The sequence below is a fragment of the Bufo bufo genome, chromosome 5, assembly GCF_905171765.1.
Source record: "Bufo bufo chromosome 5, aBufBuf1.1, whole genome shotgun sequence".
Lineage (NCBI taxonomy): Eukaryota > Metazoa > Chordata > Amphibia > Anura > Bufonidae > Bufo > Bufo bufo.
The window spans coordinates 465703038-465727226 of NC_053393.1; the positions used below are offsets into that span (position 1 = coordinate 465703038).

Consider the following 24189-nt stretch of genomic DNA (forward strand, 5'->3'; position numbering starts at 1 on the left):
GTGTTCCTGATGACAGAAGCCATTTAAGGTGGTGTCTGGGATTTTTTCAGCACACTTAAACCCAGAATAAATACTTGTCTAAACAGAGTAATCCCATTTTACACCTAACACTGGTCACCAGCAGGTTACAAGAACTTACATATGTTGCAGTGGTCAGTCTGTGAGGAATGTAAGAACGGTATGTTTTGCTCTGAGTTGGTCCACCTCGTTTTCCTATGGTCATCAAACTGCATGCGGCAGTCTCCCTTCATACTTCTCTTTCTGCTGCTGGATCCAAACGGGAATGGATCTTCAGGTGCACCATAACTTCTAGGAAATGTTCGACGACCTTTGAAAGACAAAATGCATGGTGATGCATCTAACTGCATTGTTTTTGTGATCAAAGAATGTTACTGCATAACTTATATATGATTATCCATCTATCAATTATCTATCTATCTACAGTGTCTATGACTGTAATAGATTCCACACAATTTCCAATTTGTCCCTCCTTGGAACACAGAGCTCAACATTGTGCGATCAGTGGTGCTGCACCTTCATGATGCTATACACCCAATGGAGAAAGTATCATTAGAAGGTAAAATTTAATTAAAAGGGTTTGTCCGAGATTTTGATATTGATGGCCTATCCTCAGGATAGGTTATCAATATCTGTCCGAAAGCTAGCACCCCTGCCAATCAGCTGTTTAAAGAGGCCGCTGCGGGCTCTTCCTAGGTCAGCAACATCACGTACATTGGTCACATGGCCTAAGCGCAGCTCAGTCCTATTCAAGTGAATGGTCCTGAGCTGCAATACCAAGCACAGTCACCATAGCATACACGGCGCTGTGCTTTGTAAGCTGTGAGGAGGCCGCAGCGCTGCCAATCAGATATTGATGACCTATCCTGAGCATGGGCCATCAATATGAAAATGTCAGTCAAACACTTTAACTTATAGTACAGAATAATTGAGTTCCATGTCAAACACACTCACCATCACTGTAGTCCTTCCGACTCTGGGAAAAATGATATTGTCGAGGAAAAGTTCCTCCTTTACCAAACCTCTCATACAGTGGAATTTCAAAATCTGTGAAACAGAGTGGACAATTAGTATGAAAATGGCGGGCTAGTATTGTGTCAGTGCAGATGACATAACAGATGGAAACACTAATGTAGAAGGACCTGTTTGTAAGGTTCAAATGGAAATTATAGAATGAGTACTAGTGTATCCCAATATATCCCCCCCTTTGAGATTGCAGACAATTGTGAACAATTCTTGCATTTGTCATAATGCACTGACTTATTAAGAATTAATGAAAGAGGACCTATCAGCCCTCCGGACAAATCCGTTCTGGTATATAGTTGTACAGTATTTGCCATATTCCGGAGCGTCTTTTCATAGAACTCTATGGTGTGGCGATCCTATGTTATCTCCATTGGAAACTTATAAATAAATTAATAGTTTGGCTCCTCCTCTCAGCCATTCAACAAAGAACAGAAGGATCACATGACGCATATACCTGCTGTACAGCCATCAATTTAAAGGGATCTGTCACCAGCAAATTCACTGATAAACCAGGCACAGTGCCTTGTAGGGCTCACTCAGATGAATGTAATGATACCTTGACTCAGCGATCCGTTGTTAAATTCTGGAGAAAGAGTACTTTGAATTCATATGCAAATGAGCAGTTAAGTGCACTGAGGGTGGTCCTAAGTCATCCTCCTTGATGGACGGGGCCAGGTGAGATAACTATACAAGAACCTGTCACGGTCATCAAGAAGGAGAGGAAAGGGCAGGCAGAGGAAGCAGGAGGAGCAGCAAGGGTGCACATAGTGGCTTGGTCTTTCCCTTGGTGCACTCAACTGCTTATTTGTATATTGATTACAGACTTTGGTGACAACCTCCCTTTAAGTGGATGCAATTGTGTCCACTAGTTCCACAGAAAAATGTCCTAATCTAAGGGGGCACTGCATGTATCAAAAATTCTACTACTTTTTAATATACTTTTGCCTCGATGGTGACAGTTTTAAAAAGGGTTTAGATGATTTCTTAAAAGTAAATGACATTAACGCTTATGAAAATGTGTACAAATCTGAGTCTCACTTCCTTCTGGGATTCGCGTCCCCACCTATCCCTTGGTTTTACTGGATGGACTTAAGTCTTTTTTCAACAGCATTAACTATGTAACTATGCTTAGAATCTGTCTAAAAATTGACACAAATTGTAACAATTCTGGAGCAATTTGGTGCAAGGGGTTTCTACCTTTTTTCCCCACTTGGGCAACAAGGGACAGGGCTTATCAGAAGGGGCAGAGCTTTGCAGGGAAGAGGGTGTGACCTAAGATGCGCCATTTTTCGCCCCAATTTTGCAGTAAAATTCGGTTTTAAAGTAAGCCAACTAATAGTTGTATAGAGACAAAAGTGTCCATGCATGTGCCAGATTTATCATCCAGCCTGAGTCCCAGTGATAGGTAGGCCTAGCACAGGTATAGACAGCCGGTCTAAGATTACACCATTTATAGGATGGTCATTGTATTTCAATTCACCACCATTTTCATAAGAATAATTTAAATTTACACAAACTGCAAAGCTGTACATACTCTTGTTACAATGTATTGATTTGGAATTCAGGCTGTTTAGATCTAAGAGTATTGACTATTGGGGTCATTTATCAAACTGGTGTAAAGAAGAAGTGGCTTAGTTGCCCATAGCAACCAATCAGATTTCACCTTTCATTTTCCAAAGGAGCTGTCACAAATGAAAGTGGAATCTGATTAGTTGCTATGAGCAACTAAGCCAGTTCTACCTTACACCAGTTTGATAAATGACATACATACACACACACACACACACACACACACACACACATATATATATATATATATATATATATATATGTAACCACTTCTCAGCTGAGATCAGGACTAGATATGTACAATGTAAACTAATATTTTAGAAATGGTGAGTAGCTGAAACAAAGTCTATTTGAAAGCTGTATAACTTTTCATTTATATAGTGATTCAGCCATATTGACCTAAAACTGGAAAACCCCTTTAAGCGGCCTTGTGCGGGTGACATACCCTTTCAAACCATTTCTTCTGAGATTCCAGCCTAGACTTTCACTTCCATCCCCTATAAGCAGAATTATGACATCATACCTAACAAAAGTGCAATCTCTGAACTCCTAGCGTGAAGCAGAGGGAGGAGGAGGAGGCCCACTAGTTACCCTTTTCTAAGTTTAGTGAGCTTCTTTACCTAAACAATTGATGCTGTCATTGAGCTGACCTTTTCTTCCTGGACCCGGCGTAGAATAAACTGGGCTGAAAGCCAAAACAAGAACCATTTAGTTACACGGGGATTCCCCAGAAATAAAATTAACACAAGAAAAACATTCAGAGAACATGTTCTGTCTGGACCTCAGCTCTCACAAATAGTTTGACTGCTATGTGACCAGAAGTTAAAGGGGTCTTCCTGGTGTTTGATACTGATGACCTATTCTCAGGTCCAACACCCGGCACCCCCGCTGACCAACTTTTCATACACAGCGCTGTTCATTGTATAGTGGCGGTGCTTCGTACTGCATTCACTTGAGCTGTGCCTAAGGCAGGTGACCAATGAACTTGACGTCACAGGTGCTTGGAAGAGGCCGCAGTGCTCACTGGAACACTGCAGGATCTTCAAACAGCTCAGACCCCCTTAGATTTCATATTGATGACCTATCATGAGAATAGGTCATCAGTATCACAATCTTGGACAACCAACTTTCAGATACCTCAAAAAACAAAGTGAATGGAAAAATGTGAAATGATCCTAAAATAAGGATCAATCAAAAGGAAAACCTCGGAAACAGCATATAAGGGTACTGGACATGCTCCCAATTTGCTATTTAAATTGTGCAGATCGGTAACTTAAAGCTCTTGGGCCTGTCTAAAATCTGTACCAGCCCCCGTACCTACCAGGTACCACTTATGATACTGGTGTCTTCTTATGTGGCAGAAGACCTTTGACTTTGAGCCCTCTCAGACACCAGGGCCCAATGTGACTTATCTCTGAAACCCCACCTCATTTCTATGCCCCTGGTATATCCACACGTGCTTAGAAATGCATGGAATATATAACAAACTGGGAGCACATGAAGTATGCTCTTTTCTACTAGTAAGCCATTTATTAAATAATTCCTGGCCTGATGTTTGGTAAGATGTGGCCAGATAAATCTAGTACTAGACATTTGTTTCCAAGATGTCCAAATGGCTTTGTGATTTTTTTTAACCATTCATAAACATTGAGCCAATTAATTTTGCTACTTTTAGGCTGGGTTCACACGGGCGTTGTGGGAAAATGTGCGGGTGCGTTGCGGGAACACCCGCGATTTTTCCACGCGAGTGCAAAACATTGTAATGCGTTTTGCACGCGCGTGAGAAAAATCGCGCATATTTGGTACCCAAACCCGAACTTCTTTAAAGAAGTTCGGGCTTGGGATCGGTGTTCTGTAGATTGTATTATTTCCCCTTATAACATGGTTATAAGGGAAAATAATAGCATTCTGAATACAGAATGCATAGTAAACTAGCGCTGGAGGGGTTAAATATTTTTTTTATTATTATTTAACTCACCTTAGTCCACTTGATCGCGTAGCCCGGCTTCTCCTTCTGTCTCCTTTGCTGAACAGGACCTGTGGTGAGCATTAATTACAGGTAAAGGACCTTTGGTGACGTGACTCCGGTCATCACATGATCCATCACCATGGTAAAAGATCATGTGATGGATCATGTGATGACCGGAGTGACGTCACCAAAGGTCCTTTACCTGTAATTAATGCTCACCACAGGTCCTGTTCAGCAAAGGAGACAGAAGGAGATGCCGGGCGACGCGATAAAGTGGACTAAGGTGAGTTCAATTTAAAAAAAATAAAAATTTAACCCCTCCAGCGCTAGTTTACTATGCATTCTGTATTCAGAATGCTATTATTTTCCCTTATAACCATGTTATAAGGGAAAATAATAATGATCGGGTCTCCATCCCGATAGTCTCCTAGCAACCGTGCGTGAAAATCGCACCGCATCCGCACTTGCTTGCGATTTTCACGCAACCCCATTCACTTCTATGGGGCCTGCGTTGCGTGAAAAATGCAGAATATAGAGCATGCTGCGATTTTCACGCAACGCACAAGTGATGCGTGAAAATCACCGCTCATGTGAACAGCCCCATAGAAATTAATGGGTCGGTATTCAGTGCGGGTGCAATGCGTTCAACTCACGCATCGCATCCGCGTGGAATACTCTCCCGTGTGAAAGGGGCTTTAGGATTGACTTTTGCCAAATTAAAGAGGCTGCCCAGTAATAACATCCCCTATGCACAGGATTTCTTATCATTAGGGATCCGACCGATGGGGTCCCCAACAATGACTAGAATGAGGGCCTGTGCTTTCCTATTTGAATGGAGTGGAGCAGACATGCACGTGGGTACGCAGCTCCATTCAACTGCATGAGGTTTCTGGCATTGACGGCTGTTGCAAACAGCTAACCAGGGGAGGTTATGGGTCTTGGACCACCATCGATCTGACATTGTCGACTGATCTGGAGGATAGGTCATCAGAACCTAAAAGCTGGAAAACCCCAAATCACACTGTATTTTGTGGTGACAGGTTCTAAGGGCAGGATCACACAGAATTTTATAGAGTAGGTTTTGATGCAGATTTTTCTGCAAGTATTTCAGCCGAAAAACAAAATTGGTTTAGAAAGCAATGGTTCCTGGACCTACTTCTGGCTTTGGTGGAACAATCTGCAGGAAAATCTTCCTCAAAAACTTCTCCACAAAATTCTGTGTAAACCTACTTTAAGTGCTTCTCTGTGTTTTGATGGAGCCTATGTCTTTTCCTTTGGGTCTGACGGTCATTAAACGAGAGGCAGTTGTCTCAGTTATCTGTGGAATGTCTAGCTAGGAGACACCCAGCTGGGAGCAAAGGTTTCCCCGATTTCCCCTGCCTACACACTGCACTTCCTTCTCCAAGGACTCTGCTGCCTTCTATTAAAACACATGACCTCAGGCAGGGATGTCAGTCTGTGGACACTGGGAGCACATTCTAAGCTGATGATATCTGTACATTATTCTGGCTAACTTCTCCAAACTACAAGCGTAGCATATCATTACATATTTAGCCTGATACACTTCTCTAGCTGTGATGTTAAAAGCATAAGCTTATCTGCTCTCAACCACATGCAGATCTACACTGAGCCCTGCGCTCTGCCCTGTCAAAGCACCTGCAGAGAGCAGCCCCAGAAATAAAGGTATATAAGAGAATTGTGCTGTGACCTGGATAGTTAACCATCTGTGCCACATTCAGATCAATGCAAGTTACCCCTCTTAACATATCTGTTTTAGTCACTACTTGCATTCCCCATGTAATAACCAATTGTGGAGCATCTATTCTTATGGCTCTATATTGTGCCTATGTTATATCTGCTAGAAGTTATGAATGCAGCTTGCAATAAAGGTACAGATGGGTGTTACCAGTTGTGGGTGTGTCCCTGCACAGTGTGCCCTGATTGGACACTCAGACACACCCACTACTGGTAACATCCAACAGTACCTCTACTGCAGACTGCTGGCAACTTCTAGCAGGAATAATATAGGAATGGCACAACATAAAGCCATTGGAATAGATGCCCCAGAATTGTTCCTACATTGAGAATGCAAGAAGTTACTACAACAGACATGTCAGGAGAGGCGAGAAGTCCTCTTTACGAAATCTATGAAAAAAGGTCAAGCTTTGTATATCCCAGCAGGACAATTTTAAGTTAGCTCTTGCCCAGTTATATCATGGCCATGAAAATAGCGTGAAATATGGCTATGTAAGGTACATATTAGCCAACAACCGCACAAAGCAGCACCAGGGGATTAGACGAGGTAACTAACAGCATGAAGCCCTCAATGAACCCCTCTTGGAGAGTTCACAGGGGAATTTAGTATGAAACCGTGATTAAATGAAGTCTTGCCCCTTGGGGGTGCTCTCAGCCCTTGACCAGATTTCTTTCAGTCAATGAAATAAAAAAAATGTTTCATTAGGAAATCATGGCCCTGTTTCACCACTAGTTGTAGACTGGGTGGGGTACTTTCCAAGCAAATTCTCTTTTAAGATTTTTTTGCCATGGGCAGTCATAGTCTGACTTAATTGAAGTGCACATTTGGTCTCCTCGTAGGTGGAACCTACAACTAAGATGTGTAGATAGAAAATGCATTTGTTACTAAATACCATCCTCAACACTGGTGCAGTCCTTGAAGGTGTCAGATAATACACAGTTTAAAAGACATTCATACCTGTCCAACGACTGATCCAGTGACTGGCAGCTACTAGACAGGGAGCCGGTTGGGCTAATGAAGGGATCCACAACCTGAATTAGGGGAAAACAATGCAAAACAGACATTATGAGTCACAAACCCCCAAAATATGGAAATCGATGCATCTCTAAATAAAAAAATTAAAGGCTGTCCACCTTTTAATACCATGGCATTGGGTTAATTTCTTCATTTATTTTTTATAGCTCCTTATTTTTTGTGATATAGAATCCTCTGCACAAAGTCGTCACGTTGAGAGTGTAGTCCTATCTGTGGCCACCATGGTACGGAGCAGGAGGAGCTGAAGAGATTGATATATAGTTTAGTGGGGAAGATTCAGTATAAAGGGAGTCTTTATCCCTCAAGCACTAATAACTGCCGACTACCTGAGTAGTACTGCCAACACTTTAGCCTCATGCACACTTCAGTGGAACAGGGACCGTGAGATACTGGCCTGGATTCTTGCTGAGTGCAGGAGCGCACGGCGTCATTGGTTGGTATGACACCATGCGCTTCGTGCCGCCGCTGCTGTACAGTAATGCACTCGTCTAGAATAGATCATATGAGTGTATTACTGTACAGCAGTGGCGGCACGAAGCGCACGGCGTCATAGCAACTTATGACGCCGTGCGCTCCTGCACTCAGCAGGAATCCAGGCCAGTATCTCACGGTCCCTGTTCCTCGGACGTGTGCATGAGGCTAAAGTGTTGGCAGTACTACTCAGGTAGTCCGTCAGTTATTAGTGCTTGAGGGATAAAGACTCCCTTTAAATGAATGGTTACATTATACTGAATCTTCCCCACTAAACTATATATCAATCTCTTCAGCTCCTCCTGCTCCGTACCATGGTGGCCACAGATAGGACTACACTCTCAACGTGACGACCTTGTGCAGAGGATTACACGGACGTGTGCATGAGGCTTCACTCTGGATCGCTAATTAATGTGTATAGTCCCCCGTCCCCTGCTGTGCCTACGCAGAACGCCGCTCTAACAGGACACAGGAGCTGTGCACACATTAGAGAGGTCCTCCTGAGTGTGAGCAGCAAAGCAATGATTGATGGCCTTCTCTGTATCAATGTGCATATAGCTATTACTAATTGGGACCACCCACTGGACTCCTAAGCATAGGAAGAGCAGGGATTTAAATGAATAACCAGTTGTAGAAGGTAAACTGGAACCACACACCAATCATTAAACTATATGACTCTGCTCCGTTTCTCCTGTTCTGTAACGTGCAGCCTGTAGATTGTTCTGCATTTTTCAATATTCCCTTTAAATCTTGAAATCCTGACAACCTCTGGCTGCAGACAGCAAGGAGGTTATAATTTATGCCTCCCGACCTCCCATAGACATAAACACTCCCTTTGGCCACACGTTACTATGTTCTCAATAGGGAGATGGAGATGAGCGTCTTGGCAATCATCTTGGCAGCTGCTATTGCCCTTGAGAAGAGAGGATGGGGCATGCTCAAATTCAACATGCGCAGTCTGTATTTTCTCCGACATCGGCCAAACGAATGTCAGCAGAACTTTTACTGTAATAAACATTAGACAATTATCTGGTCCCACTGAGATGGGTGGGTTCAGCAGACATTGATGTGTATGTCCATGTTAAAACCCAAACACAATCCAAGTCCTAAATCCTAAACCAAGAACTGTATGACCATAGTAATACTGATTATTGAACCTATTCAACCACATTGATCGCTCAGGAGGCCACCTATCGATACATGCTGGCAGTACTATATTACTGTATGTCCACTTCCCACTAGGACAGGTACACCTCATGTAGCATCCTAGTTTTGCAAATGTAAATGTAGAAAATCAGATTTTTAATCATCCCAGGATGCTTCATGTCATACAGTAGAACACGGTGCATTACCTCAGGTATGAATTCTCCTTCACTGTTGATACTCGTTATAGATTTCTGGCGAGCAATTTGCTGCTGTTCATCGGGGACACTTCCTGGAGGGGGAGAACTGCGTCCAGTGTGTAAGGACCCTGAGACATGAAGTAATCAAACAGTCATTTCTAGGTTTGCCCCCCCCCACCCTTTAAAGGGTACCTGCTGCCAGGACAGACCCCTAAGGATGCATTCACACAACTATGTATTTTGCGGTCCGCAAACCACGGATCTGCTAAAAATATGGATGACGTCCGTGTTGCATCTGTTTTTTTCGAGGATCCATTATAAAAATGTTCTATCTTTTTTGCGGGGCTACGGAACGGACACGGTGTGCTGTCTGTATTTTTTGCGGACCCATTGAAATGAACAGGTCCGCGTCCTAAACTGCGGTCATGTGAATGCACCCTTATAATAAAGGAAATAATTAGCGCATCATTCAGTTTAATTAGGGTCATGTGCATAAAGAATGGAAACTCGCTAGGACTTTGACAAATACTATTAAAAAAAGCTATGACTCTATTCATCTATTTAGGAATAGTTTTTTACACTGTAGACCATCTGGAGTGGGACGCGTTGTATTGTGGAGACCGCTTTACTTTTTGAAATTTGTCAAGAATGGGTGCACAACATAAAAGTAAGAAAAATTATACAAACGTTGGCTTTGATGATGGAGCACGCATTACTTGATAACACAAAGAAGTGAGGAAGGCTGTTCAAAAAGATTCATTTGGGGGCTTGCTGAAGTAATGAGACATCCCGCTACTATTTTCAGTTGCTCAGGGTGTGACTGTCGCATGAAGCGGCAAAAGAAGTTGGGGATCTTTCACAGCCAAGTTTTACATGTACTCTGGCTCATAAGAGAACACAGCATTTGGCTATAGATACAAAACAATAATGACCTTTAGGCTAGGGATACAAGGCAACATGAATCGTGCAAGTGACAGCAAGTTTCGGACAACGGTTGAACATTTGTGTGACTTGTTTGTCACTTGCTGACGCACAACTACCATATTCTAGATTTGTGATTTGGTTGTAAAAAAAAAACAAAAAAAACAAAACACCTAAATTGCAAAGCAGTCGTAAGCTATATACGCAAAATCTACTTATGACAAGAAAAATCCCAAAATTTCGGATCATATTGGGGTATCTATCATTCCCCCCACGCCACTTTTCTGGCATTAAAAAAATTGCAAACCATGTGTTTGTAACTTTTAAAAATGCCACTTTGAAAAAAAGTGTGTCGCAAGTGCAGTTTCTACTTCACTCTCGTCAATTTCCAAAAAGAGGGTGTGGTGAGGGAGAAGCGGGGCCAGCACAATGATCCTTATTTACACCAGTTTTCTGGAATAAATGAAGATTGAAATCTACAGCCGCTTGGAGTTGCCATACATTTTGAGTTTATTCAATGTAAATTGATTAACAGTTTTAGATAAATGATGGAAAACAATGATAACATTTAGGGCACATCTGTGGCATATCCGCCATATGTGAATGTACCCTTAGACTATAAGCATACAACTGGAGATGTTTGGATACCTACCAGTTTTTACTGGATTTTCTTAAAGGCCCCTTTTTGGATACATTTTTTATGATTGCTTTTTACTCATTTTGGGCTTAAAATCATTTTTTCAATTGGTCTTTATTAAAAATATTCATCCGTTCTGTCAGAAATGGTTAACTGCTTGCCTATCTGTGTGACTGGTACCTTCACTTTGTGTTGGTCATCTAATAAACAATCTCTAAATTACTAAGAGGTTGTAAACCCTTATTTAAGCCTCATTCTTATCAGTAAGATAAGAACTGAGCTACAATGACCAGAGATAAGGAGCTGTCAGCTGAGCAGAACATGCTACTAGAGAATCTCAAGGCTGTACAGAAAAACATTTTTAATAAAGATCAATTGTACAATGCAATAATTTTTTAAAAAAAGATTGCCACCAAAAGGTGTCCATAGCCATGTCAAATAAATGACACAGATGTTAATAGATAGATTATAGATTAGTCACACAGATATATATATATATTTTAGATAGATCTAGTGTTTCAGTCATTAATATGTTAATACCTGTTGAACACTTCCTTGTCTTTCCGGCATCTTTATACAGAGACCCCAGAATGTCTCCCATAGACCTTGATATCTTCATGTCATGGTGATGCTTTGGTCCAACTGGTTGTAGATACTGTGAGTTATAGAAAGAGAGAGAGACATTTTCACTGGGACATCAGCTCCTAGAAGTCTTCTGTAATGGTGACTATACTGGAAACTTTACTCACTAGGCTTTTAAATGGTGCTTTCGCTAATATCTTCAAGCTCTTATGAGATGGATTCATGTCCATGTGTTCTATAGCTTTATCCAAGTCATCCTGATACTTCAGTGGTATAATGAGCTACAATCAGAAGATAACATATTATTACTACTGATTACTCTCAGACAACCAACATCTTGTGTGCGAGTCAGTCATTCTCAATCCCAATTCAATGTTTGGAGTCCTTGGTGTCAAATACATTACCAGCAGAGGGTGCCATGATGATACAAAACAACTCAAACTCAAGCTCATGATATAACGACAGTTAGTTCCATGTGGACAAAATAAAAAATGGCAACTAATGACTTGGTATATGAGAATTATGTTCCTCATGCAAAATGGCTAAAAATGTTTTTATTCTATATGTCACTACTACTAAGGTAAGAAAAATTTTAACAACTTTTTTTTTACGCTTTGATAATAATGCAGTATGGCTATAGCCCATTAGGTCCTCCCATAATTGCCGATATCACTGGGACCAGGACTGCGCACGGTAGAGGAGAGGCTACTATAAAGGACATGCACGCTTCTTCAATATCTTCTATGACATTTACCATAAGACCTGTCACCTCCTTCACACATGCCACGTTAGTGACTTTTCCAACTACCCAGTCATAACTGAAGACGTAGTGGTGCTGAGTGGATCCGAGTATTTGTATAACCTACATTACGGGTCATGTTATTATTACAGGGCAATGAATAAATAGTTATTAGCACCTGGAAAAACAAGCAAGAATCCAGACCGGTAAAAATGGCCTTAGATTACAACCTCCAGTGAAGCTGGCGCTCCTTTATCAGTAGTGACTGGTTAATGACTGATGGGAACTAAATAAAAGTGTTCTCCGGAAATGTTTTAAAATGGCTGCCAGCAACCTGTCCTAAAGTAGGACTGGTTACCTCCAATTGCAGAGCTGCCTAGGTTTCTGGTGGCCATTTTGAATAATTCCCGGATAACCCCTTTAAAGGGGTTCTGCAGTTTTTTTTAAACTGATGATCTATCCTTTGGATAGATCATCAGCATCTGATCGCGGGGGTCAGACACCCGGGACCCCTGCCGATCAGCTGTTTGAGAAGGCAGCGGTGCTGGCAGTAGCGCCGCGGCCTTCTTGCTGTTTACCGCAGGTCGGGTGACGTCACGACTTGTATCAATGGCCTGGGCGGGGCTAAGCTCTGTTCCACTGCCTTCTCAAACAGCTGATCGGCGGGGGTCCCGGGTGTCGGACCCCTGCCGATCAGATGCTGATGATCTATCCAGAGGATAGATCATCAGTTTAAAAAAAAAATGCAGAACCCCTTTAAGCTTCTTTTACATGGACAACAGCAAAAGAAAAACTGGAGACAGCTGTGCAGAGAGGGTAGAGGGCTCCACTGAAGACTAACACTAGAAAGAAAATATTTCTTGAAGTTGACAGGATAGGTGATAAATGTATGATCACTGGGGGCCTGACCACTGGGGCCCCGACTGTTCAGAAGAACTGAGTTCCAGTGCCTTAATTTGACTGGAATAATTTTTTACACATGCACACTACCACTCTAACCAATGATTAGGAGACTGACAGATAGCTGAGGGCATCAAAAAAACCTAATTGCACTGGACACCTTTAACATGGAAAAAAAAAAGTTTGATAGTATTACAAAGAAGGAGGCAGGACAGGAGCTGTAGGTTGACGCAAGGCTGATTATGTAACCTGCCAGGAGCGATTATGGTAAGTAACACTGTTTCCCAGATGTGGCTGTTTTTACAGCAGCATGACCACTGTGTCCCTGCTGCTATCTATCTGCCTGTGTTCTGGCTGAACTGACTACTCCTGACAGATCATTATCCTGCAAACTCTAAGAGGCTGTGTTCACAGACACAAGTGGGCTGCATAGAGTCCCCCTCCAATCACCACCTGGACCTCCTTATATTAATGCACATCTAGGGGAATACAACAAACTTGCGTGACTTGAATTGCACAACAGATGATTCAGGTGATACATATCCTCGCAGACTGCTTATTATATTACAGGTGAAACTTGAAAATCTAGAATATGGTGCAAAGTTCATTTATTTCAGTAATGCAACTTAAAAGGTGAAACTAACATATGAGACTCATTACATGCAAAGCGAGATATTTCAAGCCTTTGTTATAATTTGGATGATTTTGGCTTATGGCTTATGAAACCCCAAAGTCACAATCTCAGGTCCCCTTTGCTCAGGGGGTATGGGTTAATTAGCTGACTAGAGTGTGACACTTTGAGCCTAGAATATTGAACCTTTTCACAAAATTCTAATTTATTTAAGTTGCATTACTGAAATAAATGAACTTTTGCACGATATTCAAATTTTTCGAATTCCATCTGTATATAGTCATCAGCTTGTTGCTGTTTTTTGGAACCACTGAGATTTTTCTTTACTTAGTCCTTCCTTCAAATAGTCCAGTGCGAGGGAAGGAAAATCTTGAGTGCCTGAGCAAGAAGCTTCAGAGTGATCAGCTGCTAACAGTGTGTGCATATCATGGGCTCCTCCATATGCTTACAGCACTGAACCATCAGCAGAATATCAGCTCTATATTCTGCCTGTGGAGGAGCAGAAATCCCATTTCCCATAGCAACTGCTCGCAAAATAAATTGTCGAAATGGGGAATCTACGCTTGAAGTGCATCTCTACCTGTTATCAGGTCATGCTTGGGTTCAACATTCAGAGCTGATTAATTTCTTAATATATCTATATAGCAGATGAGCTTCATTTTCTGATGCTGAGCTCCTGCATAGTCTGAATAACCAAAATCTGGCTGCCTGCAGTTGGGGAGAGCTTAGGAGCTGACTGCATACATATATACATGCAGCAAACTGTATCACTAGGTCAGTGGACATAGGAGGCAAACCTCATGACCACTACGGAGCCCAGGGGAAGGGGAATCTGGTCCCGAACTACTTTCCTTCTGAATAAATCAACCATGTTTTCCTGCTGCCACCACTAGGGGGAGCTCAGTCCAAAGATATTTTTAACAGCTGCCGTTTCATTCATTGGTAACTGTATGAATGCTTATACACTGAGCTCCCCCAAATGGTGCCGACCTAATACATTGGCCCAGATTTACTAACACTACACCAGACCACAGACTGGATGATAAAGATACGTTTTTCTGGCTCCATACCAACTACCGGTTGGCTTACTTTGAGGCAGGATTTTAGCACAAAATGGTGCATAAGAGGTCATGCCCCTTTCCCATGAAGCTCCTCCCCTTCCCACTAAGCTCCACCTTCTTCTCAAGCAAGCAGGAAAAAAAGTTGAAATCCTAGATGCACCAAACTGTGGAAATTTGTTCTGCTTTTCAGATACATTTTACGTGCAGACACATTAGTAAGGCCCCTTTTACACGGGCGAGAATTCCGCGCCCGCACTGAATCCGGACCCATTCACTTCAATGGGGCTGTGCAGATAAGCGGTGATTTTCACGCATCACTTGTGCGTTGCATGAAAATCGCAGCATGTTCTATATTCTGCGTTTTTCACGCAACGCAGGCCCCATAGAAATGAATGGGGCTGCGTGAAAATCACAAGCATCTGCAAGCAAGTGCGGATGCGGTGCGATTTTCACGCATGGTTGCTAGGGAGATGATAGGGATGAGCAACCCCGGACGCCATTAAAGTCTATTCACTGAATTATTTTCCCTTATAACATTGGTATAAGGGAAAATAATAGCATTCTTAATACAGAATGCTTTGTAAAATGTGCCTTGAGGGGTTAAAAAAAAAAAAAAACTCACCTCCATCCACTTGATCGCGCAGGTGGCATCGTCTTCTTTCAGAACCTGCAAAAGGACCTTTGATGACGTAATCACGCTCTTCATTCAGCAGGACCTGTGCTGACGTCACCACGTGGTGAGCACTATTACGTTAAAGGTCCTTTTGCAGGTCCTGAAAGAAGAAGAAATAAGACGATGTCGGCTGCGCGATCAAGTGGATGAGGCGAGTTATGTTTTTATTATTTTTTTTAACCCTCAATTGACACAATAATTGCATTCTGTATTAAAGAATGCTATTATTTTCCATTATAACGATGTTTTAATGGAAAATAATAAAATCTACAAAACACCAAATCCAAACCCGAACTTGAGTGAAGAAGTCCTGGTTCGGGTCTGGGTACCACATTCTGTTTTTTCTCATGTGCGTGCAAAACGCATTGCACTCGCGTGGAAAAAACTGAACATCGGAACGCAGACAAAACTTACTGCATCTGCGTGCCTACTAGCGCGGGTTTCCCGCAATGCACCCTTAACGCATCCGTCCCTCACCCGCGACGCCCGTGTGAAGGGGGCCTAAATCTGGGCTATTGCGTGAAAGAAAACATCTCACAATTTATTATTTATAGAATAGGTGGTTTATTAATAAAGTAACTGTTCTACCTTTTCCGACACAAAACTGAAATTTCAGACTTTTTTTTATAATTTAAAACTTCCTCCACTTAAAACAAAAAAATGAACTGGGGAGGACTACAACATTTTGTTATGAAGCTTTTTAAAGGCTGAGTACACCCCTGCACTATGTCTATGTATCAGGAAAATGAATCTCTGACTGCCGTAAAGATATATTTAAAAACTAGTTACGGCAGAATGTTGGACCTATTAGATAAAAAAAGAAGCAGTGTTAGTCTAAATCAGCATAGTGCAGTGATGGCTAACCTCCGGCGCACCAGCTGTGGTATAACTACGACTCCCAGCGTGCTCCATTCATTTATTTCTAGGGAGTTCTGAGAACAGCCAAGCAAGTGTACATCTTGGGAGTCGTAGTGTTACCGGAGGTTAGCCATCACAGGCATAGGGCATCAGCTGCTGCAGAACTATTACTAGTCCCCCTCATGACAGTATGATAGTGCCGCAGCATTAACACAGGCCAGAGCATTAAGTCATCACATTAAAAACTGTTCTGGGATGCAGGAATCCGTGAAAGCAAAGCACACATTACCTCATTGTTTGCATAGTGCAAGTCCAATGTTTGCCCAAACACATCTGTAACTTTCTGCAGCACATCCTTCAGTTTTACAGGTCTTCTGAACTCAATGATCCTGTAATAAGGAACGGATAAATACATTTAAAAGGGGTTCTGCAGTTTTTTTAAAACTGATGATCTATCCTCTGGATAGATTATCAGCATCTGATCGGCGGGGGTCCGACACCCAGGACCCCTGCCGATCAGCTCTTTGAGAAGGCAGCGGCACTGGCAGTAGCGCCGCGGCCTTCTTGCTGTTTACCGCAGGCCCAGTGACGTCACGACTAGTATCACTGGCCTGGGCGGGGCTAAGCTCTGTTTAAGTGAACCGTGCTTAGCCCCGCCCAGGCCATTGATACCAGTCGTGACGTCACTGGGTCTGCGGTAAACAGCGATCAGAGCAATCAGGAACAAACTCTCCTACAAACAGTCGTTCCTGATAATTGGCCAACACAAAAAAACATCGACCCGTCGGGCGACTCAATCGCTTATTCAGTGCATGAAATAATTATCAGAAGCAGCACATCGCCCTGTGCACAGGGATACGCTGACGTCTAATAAATCTGTATGGGGATGACCATTCGTACCGAGAATATGATTCATGCATACAAATGCAGATAAACAAGCAGGAAATACTCAGGACGGCCTGTTCCTGGTCATGCAAATGGGCCCTAAGTGGTGTGGAGCAAACTTGTGGTTTCAAGTTCGGGTTCTCTAAGAATTCCGTTATGGATTTTGCTACCACGGACCATAACTTATGGTCCGTGGTAGCGGAATCCATAACAGAATTCTTAGATAACCCGAACCTTGTACGCCAAACTTGAAACCAGAAGTTTGCTCAACACTAGCCCTATGTCATTTTGAGATATAGGACTGAAGCTTATCACTAGTACATCTAAAAGTAGTCTGGTAGGTGTCAGATGGCATGAGGGAAACTACTATGGAGAGATGTACTGTACCTTGAAGCTTCTGTATAGGGTGAAGGGACCTTTTTGAACTTCTCAGGCTTAACATGTCCCTACTATTTTCTATGAGCCATATGTCCCCCAAAGTGTGTCATTTTGGCAGATGTTTTGTTCATCCATTTTGGATGCTTATTTATCGCCTATCCCTTCCTCTTTTTTTTTTGTGTAGACAATCATGTACAGTCTTGTTATTGCTTATGCTAATAAAAGTATATGCAGCATATACAGTGGGAGAGATTTATCAAACTGGTGTAAAGTACAACAGGATTAGTTGCCCATAGCAACCAATCAGATTCCACCTTTCCTTTTCCAAAGGAGCTGTGAAAAATGAAAGGTGACATCTGATTGGTTGCTATGGGCAACTAAGCCAGTTCTACTTTAGGCTCCATTCACACGTCCGCAACGTGTTTTGCGGATCCACGGAGCCGCGGATACACAAAACACGGAAAGCGGCAATGTGCATTCCACATTTTGCGGACCGCACATTGCTGGCACTAATAGAATATGCCTGTTCTTGTCTGCAATTGCGGACAAGAATAGGACATGTTCTATTTTTTTGCAGAACGGAAGTGCGGATCCGCAATTCCGTGTCCGGGAAGCATATCGTGCTGCCCCATAGGAATGAATGGGTCCGCAATTCCGTTCCGCAAAATGCGGAACGAAATTGCGGACGTGTGAATGGAGCCTTACACCAGTTTGATAAATCTCCCCCAGCATTACTATTTTTTAAGCCAATGGGGGTATATGTGGACATATACATAAAATGAGTCAATTTCAGCCTAGCTGTGGAAACTACTATTCAATATTAACCCCTTCAGGACCCAATTTTCTGTATTTTTTTTGTTTTTGCCATAATTTTTTTACTTTTCTGTTCTCATAGCCATATGAGGGCTGTTTTGTTGATGGGAAAAGTAGTATTTTTCAGCATTTAATATACCACATCATGTATTAAAAATGGACAAAAAAATCTCGACTTTTATAAAATTTAAACGTTTGAAAAATGTTTTTCTTTCATCACCGTATTCTGATGTCCATAACTTTCTTTTATATTTATGTTACTTTTTATCCAATTTTTTTGTGATGCGGTATTAAAAAACAAAAAACAAAACTCAAATTGGCTATTTTATTTTTCATTACAACATTCACCGCACAGGATAAATCATTTTAATTTTGTATAGTTTGGATGTGACAATTATGTAATTTTTTTTTGTTATTTTTATATGTGCTTTCTTATGGCATTTTTAATGGCACTTATTTATGTATAGAGAAGGGGAATGGAAAAAACACTTCATGCAGCGTAGAGAAAAAAGGCCTACAGCAAAAAATCCATGCAAGTCCTGCATTAGAATTCCCCTAGACTTTCACCTAACATCTGGAGTTGGTGTCCTCCCCTACTCCCAAAAAAGGCAAAAAAATAAAAAAATGCACATGAAAATTATAATTTTTTTATTCATCAAGAAACAGGAGTCGGGAAATACACCAAGTTCCATCCATGTGAATGCAGATGTTTTCGCACCAAGTGCAGAACTTTCTATAACAAATCTGCTGCACGTGAAATATGTACACCTTTGGGGGCAACATTTTTTTTTTATAATAGAATTTTACTCATTGACCTTTATTAAAAATATTGAGCCCTTCTGACAAAGGATTTTTTAGGCTGTGTCCGTCCTACTTTAACTTTGTGGCAGTCATCTAATAAACCTTATCTCTAAATTACTAAGGGGTCATAAACACTTATTTAAACCACATTCTTATCAGTAAGATAAGGATTGAGCTTTGATGAGTGTTTATAAGGTCTGAGAGTAGCTCCCTGTCTGACGGATCAGAGAGAAAATTCAGATCCTGCTAGTAGAGCATCTCAGTTCAGTACAGAGAAAAGGACTCCATATTTTTAATAAAGACACATTGAAAAAAGTAATCTTTAGCTCATAATGAGTACAATGCAATAATTAAAAAAATGCCCCCAAAGGCGTACATAGCACTTAAAGATAATAGATGCCTGCAAAAATCAGACACGGGGGCCCCATGGTGATTCAATAGGATGCCTTGCACAGAACGGATCTGTGGATAGATACACTGAAAATATTGTGCTATGAGTAATGTCTTTGAAGACTGTAGCTGTGAATCTGCTGGATCTGGCACAAGCCATGCTTCTTTGACCAGTGCCTTCTGGAGATGACTCACATATGCCTGTATTTTCATCCAGAACGTTTGCAACTGATTCCATAAATCAGTGGAAGTGTTATTATGTCTTGAGTGCCTGACTGAGACGTATTGCTGCCTAATGGCTGAGACATGTTAAACCTCTTGTTATATGGATGTCCAGCAACAGAAATCTCAAGGGGTAGATTTGGCAAGCTGGCAGAAGTTTCCACTGTGACTATTTTAGCTTTTTCCTATTTTTCAATGTAACCAAATACATGTCTCGTGCTTTTACCAGTAAAGATAAACCACAGGTGTCTGAGTAATAGCAGGGCACCATAGACTGGTGGTATTTGCTGGGCCTGCACAACAGCCCCCGTCACCTGCTCCCTGGTAAGTGTAATGACGGCAGTGATTATGTGTCTGGACACGCTCACAATGCTTCTTTTAGCAAGTCCAGTGACATATCTCTCAACTTTTGAAAAGGTCAAGGTGGGACAAGATCGGTGTGTGTTGTGGTAAATGTTTTTACACTAAGCCACACGTCTAACTCAGCCCAATGCTTATTTATACACGTCCAATCTCACCCAGTCCCATTTGTGCCCCAAAACAATAGTTATGCCCCCTTAGTGCCCCCTTCACAAAAGAATGCTTCCTTAGTGCCCCCAATAGACAGCTACCTTAGTGCCCAAAGTAGTAGTTATGCTCCCTTAGTATCCCCACACAATAGAATGCCCCCTTCATTATCCCTCCCTGGTATTCGTACACAGTAGAAAACCACCTTAGCGCCTCTTCACAATAATGCTGCCCCTTAGTACCTCCTTATTATAGTGTTGTCCCCTTAGTGCCCTCTCACAACAGTGCTGTCCACTACGTGCCCCTTTATAATAATCTTGCCCCCTTAGTGCTCTCTCACAATAGTGCTGCTCCCTTAGTGTTCCTCCACAACAGTGCTGCCCCTTTTGTGCCCCCTTACAATAGGGTTAACCCACTGATGCCATTTTTTTATTTTTTTTTATTTTTTAGAGTTTACCTAGTGTTTCCTCTACCATCATTAATTTGTGGGAAGAACACCTCAAAATTCTTTGGTGTAAAACTTGAAAATCAGATCAGATTCCACTCAAATTAAGGGGGTTGTCCATCATTTACTGAATAATGTCCTATCCTATGCAACACCCCGTACTCAAGCCTATCCGGTGTTCGGTGTAATTCTCTCGCTGGAAGAGACACAGTATTGTCAACCGTGAAGGACAGAGCTCTTCACTGCAGTGCTGCTCCCACTAGTACTACCCTGTAGTAACAAGCTCCCTTTATTACAAGGTTGAGGGTGCTGTGTGGCTCCAGCACCAGAGATATACCTGATCAGCCGGGAGTTCAGTGTGTTGGTTCCCCACCGATCAGCTAGTGATAGATAGGCCATCACTTAAGGCTACTTTCACACTTGCGTTTGGTGCGGATCAGTTATGAATCTGCACAGACAGATCCGTTCAGATAATACAACCGTCTGCATCCGTTCAGAACGGATCCGGTTGTATTATCTTTAACGTAGCCAAGACGGATCCGTCATGAAGACCATTGAAAGTCAATGGAGGACGGATCTGTTTTCTATTGTGCCAGATTGTGTCAAAGAAAACGGATCTGTCCCCATTGACTTACATTGTGTGCCAGGACGGATCCATTTGGCTCAGTTTCATCAGATGGACACCAAAACTGGTGTCAGTCTCCAAAGCGGAATGGAGACTGAACGGAGGCAAACTGATGCATTCTGAGCGGATCCTTTTCCATTCAGAATGATTTGGTGAGGGGCCTGGCACATGGGGGGGGGGGGGGGGGGGGGGAGGGTGTTGAGAAATTGGATAACCTCTTTAACGTGATCACCCCGGCCTCGTCCTGGTCTCATACAAATCTGCTGACAGATGCCCTTGAAAAGAGGACACCTAATCAGTTTTATTCCTCATTCATACATCAGTGTTTGGTCAGTGATTTCCATCAGTGATTCTGAGCCAAAACCAGGACTGGAGCCTCCACAGACATAAGGTATAAGGGAAAGATCTGCACCTGTGTTTAGAGCCGCACCTGGTTTTGGCTTAAAATCACTGACCATACCCTGACATGTGAATGAGGCATTAGGCTTCAGGTCTGTAATTTCATACTCCTGTACAATGAAGCACCTTTCGTACAATTCTTTCAGGTAGACGTTTCCAATATTTTCCACTTACATCCATCTAGTAGGTGTGTTTTTCATTACTTAGAACACACCCCATTATTTTCCAGCAGGCTGACTGGACTGGGAAACACCCGATAAGAGAAGTAAGGCTGGGGCTACATGGCGAGTTTGGCTATAACACATGTTGTACGGCTTTGCAACACATCAGAAATCCAAATACATCAACTGTAGGAAAAGACGGTGCTGAGAATCCACATGCTAGGCACTGATCTACTGCATCTAAGCAAAGCCTAAAACCATTAACCAGTGGCTCCTTCCATATGTTATGATCAAAATACATAAGCCCACACGTGTCAACCTCATGGAGACTTCTTTCAAGTGGGTCACTACACTACTTTGTCACAAACTCTGCTACACATAGCACCTGTTTAGAGGGGACAACCCTGCAGCGCCCCTGCTGCGAGGCTAAGCCCCACTAGCTCTGGGACCAGGGGCGTAGCTATAGGGGGTGCAGAGGTAGCAGTCGGGCCCAGGAGCCTGAGGGGGCCCAACGACCCTTGTGCCGCATATGAAGACACCAGTATTATAGAAAGTGCATGTTGTTCAAGTTAGACCTCTGACTGGAGGGAAGGGGTTAGGTCAAGTATTTGGCATGGGGCGGGGGTGCTGTTTAAATTTCTGCCTCAGGCAGCACAAAGGCTGTGTGCTTCCCTGCCCCTGGCCACAAAGCACTATAGGAAGGGGGGCCCAAGCTGAACTCTTGCACGAGGGCCCATGAGCCTTTAGCTACGCCCCTGTCTGGGACACATCACCTACTGTGCAGCAAAGCATCATGTGAACAGAGCACCAAAACCTCACCTTTACATGTGGTATCATAAACAGTGTAAGAACGTATTCACATTGCTGGATTTCTTCTTACTGCAGTGTCCTAGTAGCTTGCAGTTCACTTGGCATCTCAACTAAGACTTAGGCCTCATGCACACGACCGTATTTTTTTGCGGTCCGCAAAACGGGGTTCCGTTTTTCCGTGATCCGTGACCGTTTTTTCGTCCGTGGGCCTTCCTTGATTTTTGGAGGATCCACGGACATGAAAAAAAAAGTCGTTTTGGTGTCCGCCTGGCCGTGCGGAGCCAAACGGATCCGTCCTGAATTACAATGCAAGTCAATGGGGACGGATCCGTTTGACGTTGACACAATATGGTGCAATTTCAAACGGATCCGTCCCCCATTGACTTTCAATGTAAAGTCAGGAGTTAATATACCATCGGATCAGAGTTTTCTCCAATCCGATGGTATATTTTAACTTGAAGCGTCCCCATCACCATGGGAACGCCTCTATGTTAGAATATACCGTCAGATTTGAGTTACATCGTGAAACTCAAATCCGACAGTATATTCTAACACAGAGGCGTTCCCATGGTGATGGGGACGCTTCAGGTTAGAATATACTAAAAGAACTGTGTACATGACTGCCCCCTGCTGCCTGTCACTTACCAGTAGGAGGAGCTCTCGGCCGGACCTGTCACTTACCAGTAGGAGGAGCTCCCGACCGGACGCAGACCATCGCAGCTCGCAGGTAAGTATAATGGTTCTACAAATTGCTAAGTAACCATGGCAACCGGGACTGCAGTAGCGTCCTGGTTGCCATGGTTACCGATCGGAGCCCCAGCGATTAAACTGGGACTCCGATCGGTACACTCCGCTGCCACCAATGATAGGGGGGAGATTTTAATTAGGAGGGGGAGGGAGGGGAGAAAGCCCACTGGCCACCAACGAGTTAACTACAGGGGAGGGAGGGGGGCCGGCCACACTGGCCACCAATGAGTTAACTACAGGGGAGGGGGGGGCCCACTGGCCACCAATGAGTTAACTACAGGGGAGGAGGGGGGGCCGGCCGCACTGGCCACCAATGAGTTAACTACAGGGGAGGGAGGGGGGGGGGGGGCCGGCCACACTGGCCACCAATGTGTTAACTACAGGGGGGGGGGGGGGGCTGCCCCCTGCTGCCTGGCAGCACCTTCCAGGCAGCAGGGGGCAGTCATGTACACAGTTCTGTTAGTATATTCTAACCTGAAGCGTCCCCATCACCATGGGAACGCCTCTGTGTTAGAATATACTGTCGGTTCTGAGTTTTCACGAAGTGAAAACTCAGCTATGAAAAAGCTTTTATGCAGACGGATCTTCGGATCCGTCTGTATAAAAACTAACCTACGGCCACGGATCACGGACACGGATGCCAATCTTGTGTGCATCCGTGTTCTTTCACGGACCCATTGACTTGAATGGGTCCGTGAACCGTTGGCCGTAAAAAAAATTGGACAGGTCATATTTTTTTCACGGCCAGGAAACATGGATCATGGATGCGGCTGCAAAACGGTGCATTTTCCGATTTTTCCACGGACCCATTGAAAGT

The 24189-nt window shown here is 43.0% G+C and overlaps 1 protein-coding gene across 3 annotated transcripts in view; it reads right to left on the reverse strand.

Annotated features, from left to right (window-relative positions):
- LOC121002332 (mitogen-activated protein kinase kinase kinase 3-like) overlaps positions 1–24189 on the reverse strand; it is a 131522-nt gene that overhangs the window by 13972 nt on the left and 93361 nt on the right. For all 3 annotated transcript variants that reach the window (XM_040433748.1, XM_040433746.1, XM_040433749.1), the window contains exons 5-12: positions 16479–16578; positions 11495–11608; positions 11286–11400; positions 9197–9315; positions 7296–7369; positions 3234–3298; positions 973–1065; positions 140–328 (exon numbers count right to left, since the gene is read on the reverse strand). In XM_040433748.1, the coding sequence (XP_040289682.1) occupies positions 140–328; positions 973–1065; positions 3234–3298; positions 7296–7369; positions 9197–9315; positions 11286–11400; positions 11495–11608; positions 16479–16578 (869 nt within the window). The remainder of the gene's footprint in view (positions 1–139; positions 329–972; positions 1066–3233; positions 3299–7295; positions 7370–9196; positions 9316–11285; positions 11401–11494; positions 11609–16478; positions 16579–24189) is intronic.